The sequence below is a fragment of the Camelus dromedarius genome, chromosome 17 (assembly GCF_036321535.1).
Source record: "Camelus dromedarius isolate mCamDro1 chromosome 17, mCamDro1.pat, whole genome shotgun sequence".
Classification (NCBI taxonomy): domain Eukaryota; kingdom Metazoa; phylum Chordata; class Mammalia; order Artiodactyla; family Camelidae; genus Camelus; species Camelus dromedarius.
Window position 1 is genome coordinate 35,098,277 of NC_087452.1, and position 14,385 is coordinate 35,112,661.

The 14,385-nt window shown below is 40.9% G+C and overlaps 1 protein-coding gene and 1 non-coding gene across 3 annotated transcripts in view; one reads left to right on the top strand and one right to left on the bottom strand.

The window, feature by feature from the left end:
* Positions 1–14,385, top strand: part of SMARCC1 (SWI/SNF related, matrix associated, actin dependent regulator of chromatin subfamily c member 1) — a 136,881-nt gene that overhangs the window by 113,932 nt on the left and 8,564 nt on the right. For both annotated transcript variants that reach the window (XM_064496598.1, XM_031470214.2), the window contains exon 26: positions 5,803–6,064. In XM_064496598.1, coding sequence (XP_064352668.1) covers positions 5,803–6,064 — 262 coding nt within the window. The remainder of the gene's footprint in view (positions 1–5,802; positions 6,065–14,385) is intronic.
* On the bottom strand, positions 3,896–3,999 carry LOC116158392 (U6 spliceosomal RNA). The gene has a single exon (XR_004142697.1). It is a non-coding gene; the product is annotated as a U6 spliceosomal RNA (small nuclear RNA).

A 14,385-nucleotide genomic window follows, 5' to 3' on the forward strand; every position in this document is an offset into this window, starting at 1 on the left:
AATATTAGAGGGAGGCAGTTACAGAATGTACAGAGTCTGGGAAATGACACAGGAAAAGCTATTGACTCCAGTTGAGGTGAGATTGTTGGGCTGGTTTTGCAACTCCAAGGGTCTGCCCAACTGAGCAGCCTCATATGCCAAGCAGATAGCATACCTCAGTCAAGAGAGCAGGTTTCAGATGTGGGCAGTGTTTGGGATTGGAGAACACTGGAGGCTGGTTCCTACCTAAAGCATTCTTACTTGGATTTAAGGAAAAAAAATATTTTGAGGCCAATGAGAATGGATCTGTGAGCTGATCTAGTTTATAGCTTCTAGCCTAAATGCTCTCTAAATCTCTGTAGGTCATTTGGCTAGGTAAGAAATTTTATACCTTCAGAAAAGAGACATTGTAGGAAATTCAGAACTGTGAGAAACCCAGACCGTGTCCTTTTAAGATGGTGAGGGGGTAGTTGAGACATTGACACATAAAGATACCGCATGAGGTAATGGGGCTGTGGAAATTCAGAGGAGGAGAGACTATGGTTGGCTGAAATTATTAAGGAAAGCCTTCTGGTAGAGGAGGAACTGATCTGAGCATAAAAAAGTCCCCAATCCAAAAATGTAAAAGAGAAAGGCATGATTGCTGAGGAGACTGAAAAGTCATCCTACCCAGAGCTGGTGGCTTTCGCAGCATAGGTGACGGATTAAGTTCATTTGTTCCTTTTGCTTGCTTCAGCAGCACATATACTAAGTTCATGTGTCCATTGGCAAATATTTATTGAGCACCTGCTTTGTTCTAGGCATATTAGATACTGGGGATACAGTGGTGAATAAAACCCAACAAAACTCTTTGCCTTGGTAGAGCTTAAACAATTAATGAAGGATGTTAGAAGATGTTAGGTGCTATGTGTGTGTGTGCATGCGTGTATACTGTGTATGTGTTCATTCCGATACATTACAGGCTGGGGAGGGGAGATGGGAAGGGCAAGGGAAGTATTTCAGTTTTAAGTGGTATCATCTGAGTAGGTCCTGTTGAAAAACTGACAACTGGGCAAATGTTTCTAAGCCCTAGAAACAGCCAGCATAGAGGCTGTGAGGCAGAAGCATGATCGACCTGTTCAGGAGATAAGGAGTAGGGGCTGGAGCAGGAACGAGGTAGGAGGAGGAGGAGGTAGAGGATAAAGTCAGAGATAATGGAGGCCTAGTCACAGAAGCTCCTATAAACAAACCATCCATTTTACTCTGATTGTAATGTAGAATAACACAAGGCCTATGTTATTTATTCCATAAAAATGTGGAACACATGCAGAGGACTGGCATGATCTTCCTTATAGTTAAGTGGGTATCAGTCTATCTGCTGTTTGTAGGGAATAAATTAATTAAAAAGTGACAAAGTTAGAAAAAAGGCTGCTAAGATAACCACATGAGATGGTTGGTCATGACGGGCTGTGGAAGAGAACGGTCAGGTTCTGGGTAGACTTTAAAGGTATTGCTGATAGGACGTCCTCACACATAGGAGGTAAGTTTAGAAAAGATCGTTGTACTTTGTGACAAATTAAGGGAAAAAGAAGAAAAAGTGAATTTCATACTGCCCCTGGAGAATTGTACTCAACTTTGTTTTCTGCATATTTGTAGTAATTCATCTCTGTGCTGCCTGCTGTATAGTTGAATCTCTTGTTAGACGTGCACCGTGATACTATGGGTGGCCAGGATTAAGAAGGCTGTACTTACGAGCAGGTTTAGTTCTGAATCTAAAGATGTGTGGCCTCAGGTGGCAAACACTTTGTACCAAGGACAGAATGACCAGTCACAGCAGTGGTGCTAGCTCCCTCTTTGGATTCCACCTCCAGAAGCACGCGTGAAGGCAGAAAGATGCAGTTTTGTTGTTTATTTTTCCTCAGGAATGAAGACGTCTGTTTTTTCCTAAAGTGGTTGTCTGGTTACTGACACCAAACATTTCAAAGGAAGGTGTGTTTATTTATTTCAGTTATGGTGCCAAGTAGTCAGAGGCTTCAAGTCTTAGCTGATATTCCGACCCTTGGCAGTGTAGATGGATTTTTGAGGCCCCCCCACCTTGTTTTATTTTTTCCCACCCCTCCTCTCTGTTTTATGCAAATACAGTTGGGAGAAGAGCTCTGTGTGCACCTCAGCTGCGCTTGCAGCTGTGTGTGCGTTTGGGTCTTGGTGTAGAAAAGTGCTCTGTTATGTTCCGTTTCCACTTGGATTTGGCTGCTTTATACATACACAGTGCAGGAGTGAAGAGGGCAGGAAGGCAGGGTTTGAATGCAGTGAGGATTGGGGGGTTGTCTTTAGATCAGGTCCACAGGCAGCTTTGTATGAAAGTGGGTTCCCTAGAGCCAGATTGAAACCATGTAAGAAAGTGAACAGATTCGTTAGCACCCTGTTTACATGAGTAATCTACACTATTCAGTTTAACTATTGGAACTTTATCTGTAGTCCTTGGAAATAGAAAAGGGAGAGAAGAAAATCAAGGTATCTGAAGCATATACTTGGGCAATTTTAGTATCTTGTTTTATAGTTACAAATATGTGTCATGACAAAAATTTTCAAATAATGAATAAATTGAAAAGTCTTTTTTACCCTTAATTTCATCCCTAGCAATAATCACTAATAGTTTTTTTAACATTTTTTATTGAGTTATAGTCACTTTACAATGTTATGTCAAATTCCGTTGTAGACTAATAATAGTTTAGTGTCTTCCAGAACATTTTTAGTGTGTATATAATGTTTGTACATGGACACAAAAGGTTTTTTTTTAATATAATTGGCATTATGTTATAAATATTGCAGTTTGTGTTTTTTTTAACTCAATGTATCTAGACATAACTATACATAAAAAATAATACTTTAATGACTGTCCTTATACAAATTATGTACAGTTTTCTAGGATAGATTTCCAGATGTAGAATCACTGGTTACGTCAATTTAAAATTTGCTCAGTACTGTCAAACTCTACTCAAAAATTCCCAGTTCACATTCACATCTGATTACTACAAAAATGAATGCAGTCTTCAATTGGATTAAATAAAAAAAAATGTATAACATGAGAGGTATTTCTTTTGTCTGGTGGGGCCAGGACATGTCCATATGCTCTATTGTATGTGCCCCTGAGCAGAGGTGGTCCTTCTGGAGCCAGGTGGTAGCCTACTGTCTGAATGTTGCTCTCACCTCCCAGGGCCTGTTTATTCCACACTGAATCTTAACCTTAAACTGGGTTCCTTTCAGGTGTGCAGTGTGTGTTTAATCATACCCTTTTTAATCTTCTAATTACTTTCTTTTAATTACCCTTCTGAGTTTTGAAAGGACAAATGAAGCTCAGGAAAAAATAAGTGTAATTGAGGTTAGTTCTTCTGTAGACAAGGAAGATTGGGCAAATTTTTCTTTCCAAGATTGATACTAGTCAAGTCCCAAAGAAAGGCTGGTTTGGTAAAACAAAACAAAAGAAAACAAAAAAACAAGAAACACTGAGATAGGTAATGCAGAGACTAAAACTTCTCTTCAGAGACACAGACTCTCCCTCCAGTAACAGTTCAGCCTTTTATAAAGCAGATCTTGACCTATATTCCATACTTATTACATAACTACAGGACTTCAGCCAAGCTGTCCAGGCCAGTAGTGGCTCAACAAAAACATAGGTTGAGGTCCTTTTCTGGCAACCTCTAAAGTGTAACCTCAGCACAGTGCTAAATTTCCTAGAAAGAATGATTAGGAGAAAGCAAAATCTAGGGCTTGTAGTCAGAATCTTTAGATTACTTTTTATCTGTCTGCCTAAATGCCATACATTATCTCGCTGATTAGTTGTCTTGTAGAGCTGGACTTCCAGAGGATTCTCTTGTTATTTTTTTTAAGATTTATTTATTTTATTCTTTTTTTTTTAATTGAAGTACAGTCGGTTAAAGATACGGAACGCTTCACGAATTTGCATGTCATCCTTCCACAGGGGCCATGCTAATCTTCTCTGTATCATTCCACTTGTATATGTGCTGCCGAAATGAGCGCTCTCTTGCTATTTACATATCGCAACTCCCTTCTCATCATGAAAAGAAGGATAAGTGAAATTGAGCCAGGCTTTATTCTCTTCAGGTCACCCTTAGAAAATGAAGAGCCCATACCAGTCTGTTAGACCATGGTAGCACCCTGTCTCCTCCCTCCTGAAAACTCACAAAATCATTCGTTTCAGTAGATCTCCTTTTCCCAAGGAAGACTCTCTGCAAGCCAGCTAAACAGCACCCAGGACATAAGCTTTACCATATGTTCTCTCCGTTTCTTTTCCTCCTCACCTGACCTCTTCTCCTTATGCTGTGGCCATGGCCTGTCTTCCCGCACCCCATCCATCTGTGGACGTTCCCTGCTTGCTACTCCTGATGGCCAGTGATACTGCTCTCTCAGTTCCACAACGACTTCCCCCCCAAGCAGCTCTCTGCTAAGAGCCCAGATTCTTAAATTAATTCTCATGCGTATTCCGTCTAGATTTTGCTAAGGATAGTAAGTAATATTTATCTATAGAACTGGCTGCTCCCGAAAGCTAAAATGTTGTTTCCTTAATTTATGAAATGCCTAGGAATAGTGCTCTCCAGCAGAAATAATGTGTGAGCCATATATGTAATTTAAAATTTTCTAGTAGCCACATTAAAAAATAAACAGTAAAATTATAATGATGTTTTATTTAATCCAGTATACAGATATAATATTACTTCATCATGTAATCAATATGAGTAATTTTTTTCATACTAAGTCTTCAGAATTCAGTGTGTGTTTTACATTTACAGCACATCTCATTTCAGATTAACCACATTTCAAGTGCTCGTGAGCCGTTGTGGCTGCTCTAGAAATACTTCCCAGTGACTAAGATCTTGCTGTTGAAAATGATGGGATGGAACATTATTGAAAAGAAATAATGCTGTTAATCCTCCATATGATCTTTATACTACTGGCTTCTAGAAATCTAGATTTTTGTTTTCCTTCATGTTCAAGTTGATTTTCTCTACCACCCCTGGGTTAAAATAGTTTTGATAGCATTTAAGGTGAACTCCATTCTCTGAGCTCTATTAGCAGGCATATGGTTTCTGAATTTCCTGGCACATATAATAACTTATTTCCCTTTATTTTATTTTGGGTCCCAGAAAGATTATCTTGAATATTGAAATGCTTATATTTTTCAAACCACGATTCATGGAAATTTCTATTTAGGCATGTAAAATATAACTGAATATCTCACCCAGTATAATTTTAGGTGCTTGAAAGCTATGATTTACAGCAGCACTGCCAAAGTTCAATACAGAAAATATGTGTCTTAGCACCTAAGGCCAGGTCCACTCATCCAGAGCATTTAACTCTAGGATCACATTCCCAAACAGTAAACAGGAAGATCACTTTCAGAAGAGAGCACCTGGCAAGGTTGGTTAGACTTGAGGCATTAGTAACTGAGGGACTGTTAAAGGGACAAGGGAGGCTTGTTTTACCTGGGGAAGAAAGAGTAAGGCAGTCGTAGAAACTGTTTTTAAAATATCTGAAGGCCTGCCAAACAGCAGGGATTACATGTGTCCTAAGTTCAAGAGGCCCCCACTGGGTGAAGGTTACAAGGAAAGGCAGGCCTTATGCTTACCATAGAGAAGAACTTGACCTCATGCTATTCAAGAAATAATGCCTTTTCTCTCACCATGGATGTTGTAGGAGGCGAGGTGTCTGTGTAACTGTGATGAGGTAAGGGAAATTGTGGCATCACGTGGATGTCCTATGTTGGCATCCAATCCTGAGAGCCTTTCCTGATATCATGTCTCTTCCCTTTCCATTTCTTAACAGTTAGAACAACAGAGGCAGCAGTTGCTTACTGAACGCCAGAATTTCCACATGGAACAGCTGAAATACGCTGAGTTGCGAGCTCGACAGCAAATGGAACAGCAGCAGCATGGGCAGAACCCTCAGCAGGCACACCAGCACTCAGGAGGACCTGGGCTGGCGCCACTTGGAGCAGCAGGGCACCCCGGCATGATGCCTCATCAGCAGCCCCCTCCCTACCCTCTGATGCACCACCAGATGCCACCGCCTCATCCACCCCAGCCAGGTGAGGCGAAGGCTCTGCTCACAGATAAGGTGGGGTCGTCCCTGTGACACAGAGCATCAGAGGGGCAAACCACACTGTTAGTGATGTCTGACTAGGACTGTTCAGAATGTCTGCTGTCATCCAGGAAATTGTAGGCAAGTGAATCTGGTTTTGTAGTTATCACCACAGAATGCCTGCCATGTTCTCTTTCTGGGGTCCTCTTGGCATGATGCCTTTCCTCAGGTAGGTTGGCAGTATATCCCAGAGTTCTTAATTCATCCTTAGATTGTCTACACTTGTTTGTTTTTAATAGACATTTTCAAAGATAGACTCAAAAAGAATAGTACGCTGAACTCTTCTGACCCAATGATCATCACCTTTCTGCCATTTTAACTTTTTGTTGTGGAAAGTTTCTGCTATAGACAGAAGTAGACAGAATAGCATAATAATCCCCAAATATCTGTTGCCTAGCTTCAAGATTATCAATATTTTATCTGTTCCTGCTCACTTTGGGGCTAGAGATAGACTTAAATGTATTTCTAACCAATGAAAATCTTACTTAACATAACCCCCTATATCACACCCAACAGAAGTAGCCATAATTCCTAATAATGTTAGTTAAATATCTTCTTTGTTTGAATTTACTGCTAGTTCTCTTAAGTCTATTTTAATGTGTTAACAGTTCATCCTCCCTTTTTATCTTTTTTTAAATGCCATTCATATGTTGAAGAAACCAGGGTTTTCCGCCTATGGCTCTGCCCGGTTGTGCACTGAGGGTGCATGGTGCAGTTTCACATATCCTTCTCCCCTCCTCTCCTCCCTCCCACACATGTCCCATAAATAAACCAGAGGATGGCGCTGGGCATTTTAGCAGGTTCAAGTTCACTTTGGTCGGGGGCGGGCATTTCTCTTGTAATGTCAGTCATCTCTTGTTGACATTAAGATTGATCAGTGGTTCCAATGTTAGGCTGATCCATCCATTACAGAGTTCCCCATCAGACTACAAGGTTTTACCTGCCATTAAGAATTGCTTCCTAGTTCAATTATTTCATCGGGTGTTGCAAAATGGTATGATTTCTTAATTTTTTATTCCTTCTGCATTTATTTATTTATATTTTTTCTGCCTTTATTAGTGATTATTTTTTAATTAAAAAAACTTTTCTTCACCAATCATTGAGTTGTCCTGAAAATCAATCCTTATAGGAAAGGCTGGATAAATGCTTTACTTTTCCCTTTATCAGTAAGTTACATGAATAATGAGGTTTTCCCCCCTAAATCACTCCCCATAGTCTCCAGAGGTGGTATAGTAAGGGTTTTTTCTGTTGTGTGTGTACGTTTTTAATATTGTGAATTTACATATTTTTGCATTTTTATGTGTTTCAATCTATGGGCATTATTCTTTTTCATGCTCATATTGTCCCATCTTTAACTCCTGGGTACCCTTTTAAGTTGGCAAATATTTACCACATTTTAACCACCTTGAAAACTTAGCTCACAGTTCTTTCAAACTTAACTACTAACATCATTAAAACCTAAAATGTTACCTTTAATTTCAGCATTCCCCCAACCCCATATTCCTTCCCTCCTTAGAGGACAATATGTGGCTATGTGCTGTGTATTGTATTACTCTAGTAACAGTCTTCCTGTAAGATTTTTATAGTTAGATTATAGTAAGGTGCCAGGTGCCTCCCAGAGCCAGTGTTTGGTTTTCTGGGATACAAGTTGTCTGGCCAAGGCATGTAGAGGTGAGCTAAGATAAATACAGAGAGACCTGGGAGGATCCCATCATGACTAATGTCAGTTGGCCTGACTTACTCAAATGACAGAATTTCTAAATCTTGTGGAAATGACCAGCCATGTTTGCCAGAGAAGGCCATAACTGAAAAAAACTATGATCTGACAACTTGAAGTATCAACATGAATCTTTAATTTATAACCCAAAACACGTTTAGGTATTAGTTTTTAATGGCTTGACCCAAAAATGAAGCTAGGTTGACTTTAATTGGGAAGCATTTGTTTTCTCACATACACACTCTATTAAATTGCAGTTATGGAACTTACTGCCATCATCAGACTTGCCACTTGATCTACGTGATGTTTGTGGAGTTAGTCTTAGAAGTCTGCCATGCTCATGACACAGGATGCTTTCTTCCTCAGTCCTTCTGTCTCTCTGCTTGAGTGGGTCTTAAATTCTCTGTATGAGATCTAATTTTCTTCAGAGTTAAACTTTCAAAAGATACAAATGCTTGACAGAGTGATGATCACAAAGTGATTTTTTAAAAACAGTAGTGATGTTAAATTTTTAGCTCCAAAAACTGTTGGAATTAATGTTTAGGAGGAAGTTCACTGTGACTGGTATTTGGTTCTCCATGGTGTTAAAGCATCATCATCTGCAGTAACTGTTCTCAGGGAGCATCTAAGGAGCTCCAACATCTGCATGTAGCTTGTAAGAGATGGGGCGATTGCATCGTGGTGAGAACAGGTGTTTGTATGCCAGGCCCTTCACCCTCATTATTTTGCTTACTTCTCATTGTCTTCCCTGTACAGTTGAAGAACTGATGCCAGGCAAGGCCACATCGCCTTGCTCCATGGTGGAGCCAGGATTCGTACCAGGCTTTCTCTGATTCCAAAGGGGTATCACAATGCTACCTCTTGTGACAGAGGACTAAGGGGATTTACAGCACACTCAGATACAGCTGTTCTCCTAGGGAGACAATGCCCAAAAAAAAACGAGTCCATAAAAAATAGCCTTTGGACTAAAAATAGGTCATTTTTCTCTTTTTTACTTTCTCACAGAAACAGTCTTTTCTTAAGTGAATTTTAAAGAAAAGGATCATTACATGTATTGAGAGTTTTTTTTTAATCTATGCCAAACTATTCTCCTTCCTTAAAATTTTAATTGAAATATAATGTACATATGGAAAAATACACAAGTCATAAGTATTTGGCATGGTGGTTTTTAACAAAGAGAGTATACCTGTGTAACCAACAGCCAGAAGCCCCCTCATACTCGTCTCAACATCTCTCCCTCCCATGGGTAACAGCTGTTTCAGTGTCATCTAGATGGAATCACAAAGTGATTTTTGTTTGTCTGGCTTTCACTCAGCACTGTGTGTGTGAGACGCATCTGCATTGTCATGAGTGGTCACAGATTTATTCCTTCTTTCTCCTGCGTGTGTTCCACTGTGGGTCTCTACCACGAGTTACTCGTCCATTCCTGTTGTTGATGGACATTGACTTCATTTCCATTTTAATTGTTACAAATAGTGAGTGCTGCTGTAAACATGCGTGTGCACGTCTTTTGGAGACTTGGATATACATTTATGTTGTGTGTGCCCCTAATTATTGGAATGTGGTATGTGCCTAGAATGGGTCATAGGATATCCATATATTCACATTAGTAGATGCTGCCAAAATTTTGCCAAAATGGTAATGCCAGTTTACATTCTCTAGCAGTATGTGAGAGTTCCAGCAGCTCAAGGGAATCATTTTTTATGATTTCCCCTTTTGTGGTGTTACTTTGGAATTGAAATGTAAAATCAGGTGTGTTAGTAAAATTAAGAACATCAGTAAATTGAACCCACTAGTTAAAAGTTGTCTTAACAGCACCAGTTCAGAAAAGGTTGATTGTAACAAATAAGTCTGATACACTGTTCTAAAAATTGGGTAAAGTGGCCTTTTGTATCAATGCAGGTGAGGAAGTCTGTAGCGTTTTAGATAGAGAATGGCTTTAGTCTCTGATTTGCCACAGGTGTAAGTTAAGAACTGTGAGCATGGTCCTTCCAACTGATGTTTCCTAGGTTCTAAAAAAGTTAGCAGGCCACAGCATTTATGTTAGGAGGTCAATTGGCTAGCTTTTGGTATTTGGCCAGAATTTATAGTGTGTGTGAAGGAAGAGGAAAAATGAGTCTCTAAAAGTCAGCAGTGCTGGGGAACTGATGAGAAGAAGGTCAAGACAGATTTATTACTGAGTGATTAATTTGTCCAGCTCTCTGGCTTCTTACGAGTTTATATCATTTTGTAGATAAATCACATGTAATCTTTTCTCCACAAAACTGGCCATCAGTTAGTGGTAGAGCCCATTGAGATATGACTCAGTGTTGTGAACCTGCGAGACGGTCATACATGAGTGGGCCTGGCACCAGAGGGGCTAGGATAAATGCACATGTTCCTTTTAGTTTGTTCTTCCACAGTCCTCGCCTCCCCTCTTTAATTCATTCACATGCTTAGAATTTTGTATAGAAAGTTCCATCTGTATGCTGTGGTCTCTCTTCCTGGGCCCTTATTTGATCCTACTCCTAACTCACTCCGGCTTTTTGTAGGTTTTGTTATCTGATAAAGTGTCCCAAGTTGATTTGTTTTCACCAAACAAAAAGTCGAAGAATCTGAGTGGAAAGTTTCTGGTGTACAATTGGCAAATGGAAACTGAAGGTGGCAGTTTTGGCAACCTTCGTAAAACACACAGTACTGCATTTCTTCTTTTCACTTAAACGTGTGTGATTTCATGAAGTATTCCTCAGTTAAAGCCTCACTAGTTCTCCCTGTTAAGGCTGCCGTTCCAAATGGCACAAGGTGAATAGTCATGACAGCCCCCAGTTCTTGAGCACATACATCGTATCCATGACAGCACATGGGCAGTCAAGAAGGCAAGAAGGAGAGTGGCCTAGGAGTGGCTGCTGTTTCCTGATGTCTTCTTGATTGTGCTGCTGACAGTTGAGCAAGGAGGGCACCCCTGACTGCTGCAAGTCTCCTCCACAGGCCTTGGCACATGCCGTCATCCCTTGGTATCCATCAGGGATTGGTTCCAGGAGCCCTCCATGGATATCAGCATCCTCAGATGCTCAAGCCTCTTATATAAAATGGCATGGTATACAGTTGGCCCTCCATATCCACAGATGCAAAACCCATAGATACGGGGGAATGGCTGGCCAAATGTATTTAAAGGAAGATTACCTATCAGTAAGTTGAGTCAAAAGGAAATGACAGAAAGCTAGTATGTAAGTGCATTGTAAGCCCTGTTCTCTCCTTGGCTTTTAATAGTAAATGAGGCACTCTTCATACCTCATGGATCTGGAGTGAGCTTCCTGTGTTTAGGGAAGCCTTTGTTATTTGCCTCTGTGTAAAGAGCAGAGGGAGAAGGACATGTTGGTTTAAATATCTTTATGGTTTCCTCATTAATAGTGTAAGAATTTTTAGAAGTGCCGTAAAAAATCGGAATAGGAATTGATCTGATTTGATGAGAATTCAGACATGGTAGAGATGTTTTAACGATAAAACTAAAATATTTTGCATCAGTTAGTAAAATGTTGGTTGTTCAAGGAAATAAAGCAAGGCATTAGGCACTTGGCTTTTAAGCCCCCAAGTTAGACCCACTTACACAAACAACCCTCCCATGGGAAATAGTACTCAGGAAAGGATTACAACCAGTCATTACTTCCCAGCCTCCCCTGCCCTCCCGCACTCCAACTCACAGCCCTGCACTGAAAAGGGAACAGGACTAGCTCATCACATCAGCCAAGTTTTTATTATCTGCAGTGCCTTTGGTCCTGTTTGCATCATGTGATAACAAGGCTGCCGTGCCACTTTCCGGAGTAGCAGGTTACCCTCACAAAGAGAACAGTGAGGGTCCAGTCTTCAACAAAGAGCGTCTGTACAAAAAAAAAAAAAAAAAAAGCGTCTTTCACAGGCGCCCCCTCACCCCCCGGAAGCTGCTGTGGGAGGAGCAGTCTCCGAGGAACGGAGCCTGGGTTTCCCCTCACTTGGCCCTGATTGTGATATTTCCGTTCTCCAGGGGACTCAGCCAGAAAATGTGCTGTGTGCATGGTTAGAAACAGCGACAAAATATGCTTAAGGTTGGAAACTCACAAGGTTCTTTTCCTAGTTTCATGTTCTTTTCCCACCTGCCTCTCCCATCCCAAAGAATAGAAATAAAATCCTTAAATAATACTCCATTAGGTGTGATGTCCGTAACACTTCTGTAGAAGATCTAATAAACCTGAGAGTGTGAAGGATTTTTCCACTAGGCAAAGCCTAATTTTAGCAAACCTTTCCATTTTACAGGCTTCAGATGCCTGCTGCTTGAAAAAAAAAAGCTTGTATGTAGGTCAGACTCCCACCAGTTTATTCTTTGTTCTGAAACCACATCTCTCTCTCACCTCCCTGTCTACTGGGGAAGGAAACACCTGAATTTTTTTTTTTAATGGAAAATACATACACACACCCTTTATTGCGTTTGGTAAGGCCTGCTCCTGTTCATTTGGCCACACTTCATGTTTTAATAAGAATTAATGGAAATGCTTTCAGACATTGTCACCCATTTAAAAGTGGTGAGACCTGTATCAGAAACCAGAAAAGCACAGAGACATTTAGATTTCAAAAGGACAGGGGTTGACTTACAAGAAATTGATTTTTGTCTTTTCTTCAGTCCTCTTAAAATTCTGCCCCATCTGAGTTTGATCCTTAGAAACCAGCTTTTCCAAGGAGAGAAATGACTCCTTTAAGGAGGCAGAGCGGTATAAAGGAAACAAGAATGAGTCTCAGGGTCATAGAGGCCTGGACTTGAATCTCAACTACTTGTTCATTGTGACTTTGGACCAAATTACATAGACTCCCTGAGACTTAGTTTCCTTATCTTGAAAATGGGCCCTTACTGTTGTGCAGTCTTCGTAACAACTTCGAGGTACTGTTTATTGCCTGGCAAGTGATAGGCCCCAACTCAGAGCAACATTCTGTCTCCTCCCTGTCTGTTTTCTAAATCCACTGCCCTAGGCCGCCTGCATCCCTGGATGGCACAGGGACAAGCCTCACTCTTAGTGCCTCTTACTTTCCTGAGAAGTGTTTGTGCAAGGTCCCACAAGAGGAGTAAACTGCTTTTCTTCCATCCCTTTTGCTATCAGCTCTCCCAAGGAACCACTGTACTCTCCTACTTTGAACACCTGTATCCCAGTGGCTTTATGGCTCTGTTTGTGACAGGAGGATAGAAGGATTTTATTTTACTCTAGGCTTCAGGATTTGTAGCAAGAAAAAGGAAAGATTTTTGTTCAGCTGTTGGGCTTATAGCATTGAAAAACCCTGAAGCTACTCTATCCCGGCTTGTTGCCATCAAGATATAGGGAAATAGGTAAATGGGCCACTGCCGCTGAGCAGGTAGCTTTGGAAACAGCACGGCTGGGCCTGAAGGCGGAGTCTGCAGGCTTATCCCAGTGTGTTTTGAGTAGGTATCATCTCATGGGTCTGTGTTGTTGTCCCACTGATTTTCCTGTTTGCCAGATTGTTTCTGGAGCTAGGTGTGGGTCAAAAAACTGACCTGTCAGCTTAGTGGCAACAGGGTTTGCCTCACGTCATCTACTATAGGGATAGGCCCTCTTCCTACAGACCCTCGTCCTCACACTGCACTGCTGTTACAAGCACTGCCTCTGGAGCCGGAGTATCCCAGTCAGATCTGGGTCCCCCTGTTTATACACTTTATGACATTGGGTGAGCTACTCAGTCTTTATGTCTTCCCTTTTCACAAACATGGTGACTTAAAACAACAGAAATGTATTCTCTCACAATTCTGGGAGCTGCTAGAGCAAGTCTTGTTCCCTCCAGGGGCTGTAGGGGAGAGTTTGTTCTTTGCCTCTTCCAGCTTCTGGTGGCTGGTAGCATTCCTTGGCTTGTGGGCACACCTTTCTTTGCTCCATCTTTACCTTGCCTTCTTCTCTCTGTATCCTCTCCTCCATGGGTCCCTTATAAGGACACTTGTCACTGGACTTGGGGCCCACCAAGATAATCTAGGAGATGATCTAAACTCGAGATCCTTAACGTAATCAAATCTACAAAGACTCCTTTTTCCAAATATGGTTACATTTATAGGTTCCAGGTATTAGAACGTGTGCATATCTGTTTGAGGGCCACCATCCCACCCACTGCCAGGTGCCTTTAGAAAGTATATTTGTCAAGCAGAGCAGCCCCGATTACTGGGATACAGTAATGAAGAAAACATGGTGCTTGGAATTAAAGTTTACATCTTAGTTTTTGGTTTTGGGTTTTTGTTTTTTTTTTTTTAATGCTGGCTATTGTATTAAGTCCTTTCACATGAACTGTTTCATTTGAGCACAGAATAGTGTGGTAGAAAGAGAATTGGATTTAGAGTCAGAAGATAGATCTGATTCCTCTTACAAATTCTGTGACCATAAAGCAGTCTCTTAACTTTTCTGAACTTCTGTTTACTCTCTACAAAAAGAGAATATTTGCTCTGCCTCTTATAAAGCTGTTGGACAAGCCAGTGACATAATAATGCACTACAACAAATAAACAGTTTCCCTGATCATCCAGAAAGCCGGATGTTGAGAATAGAACAG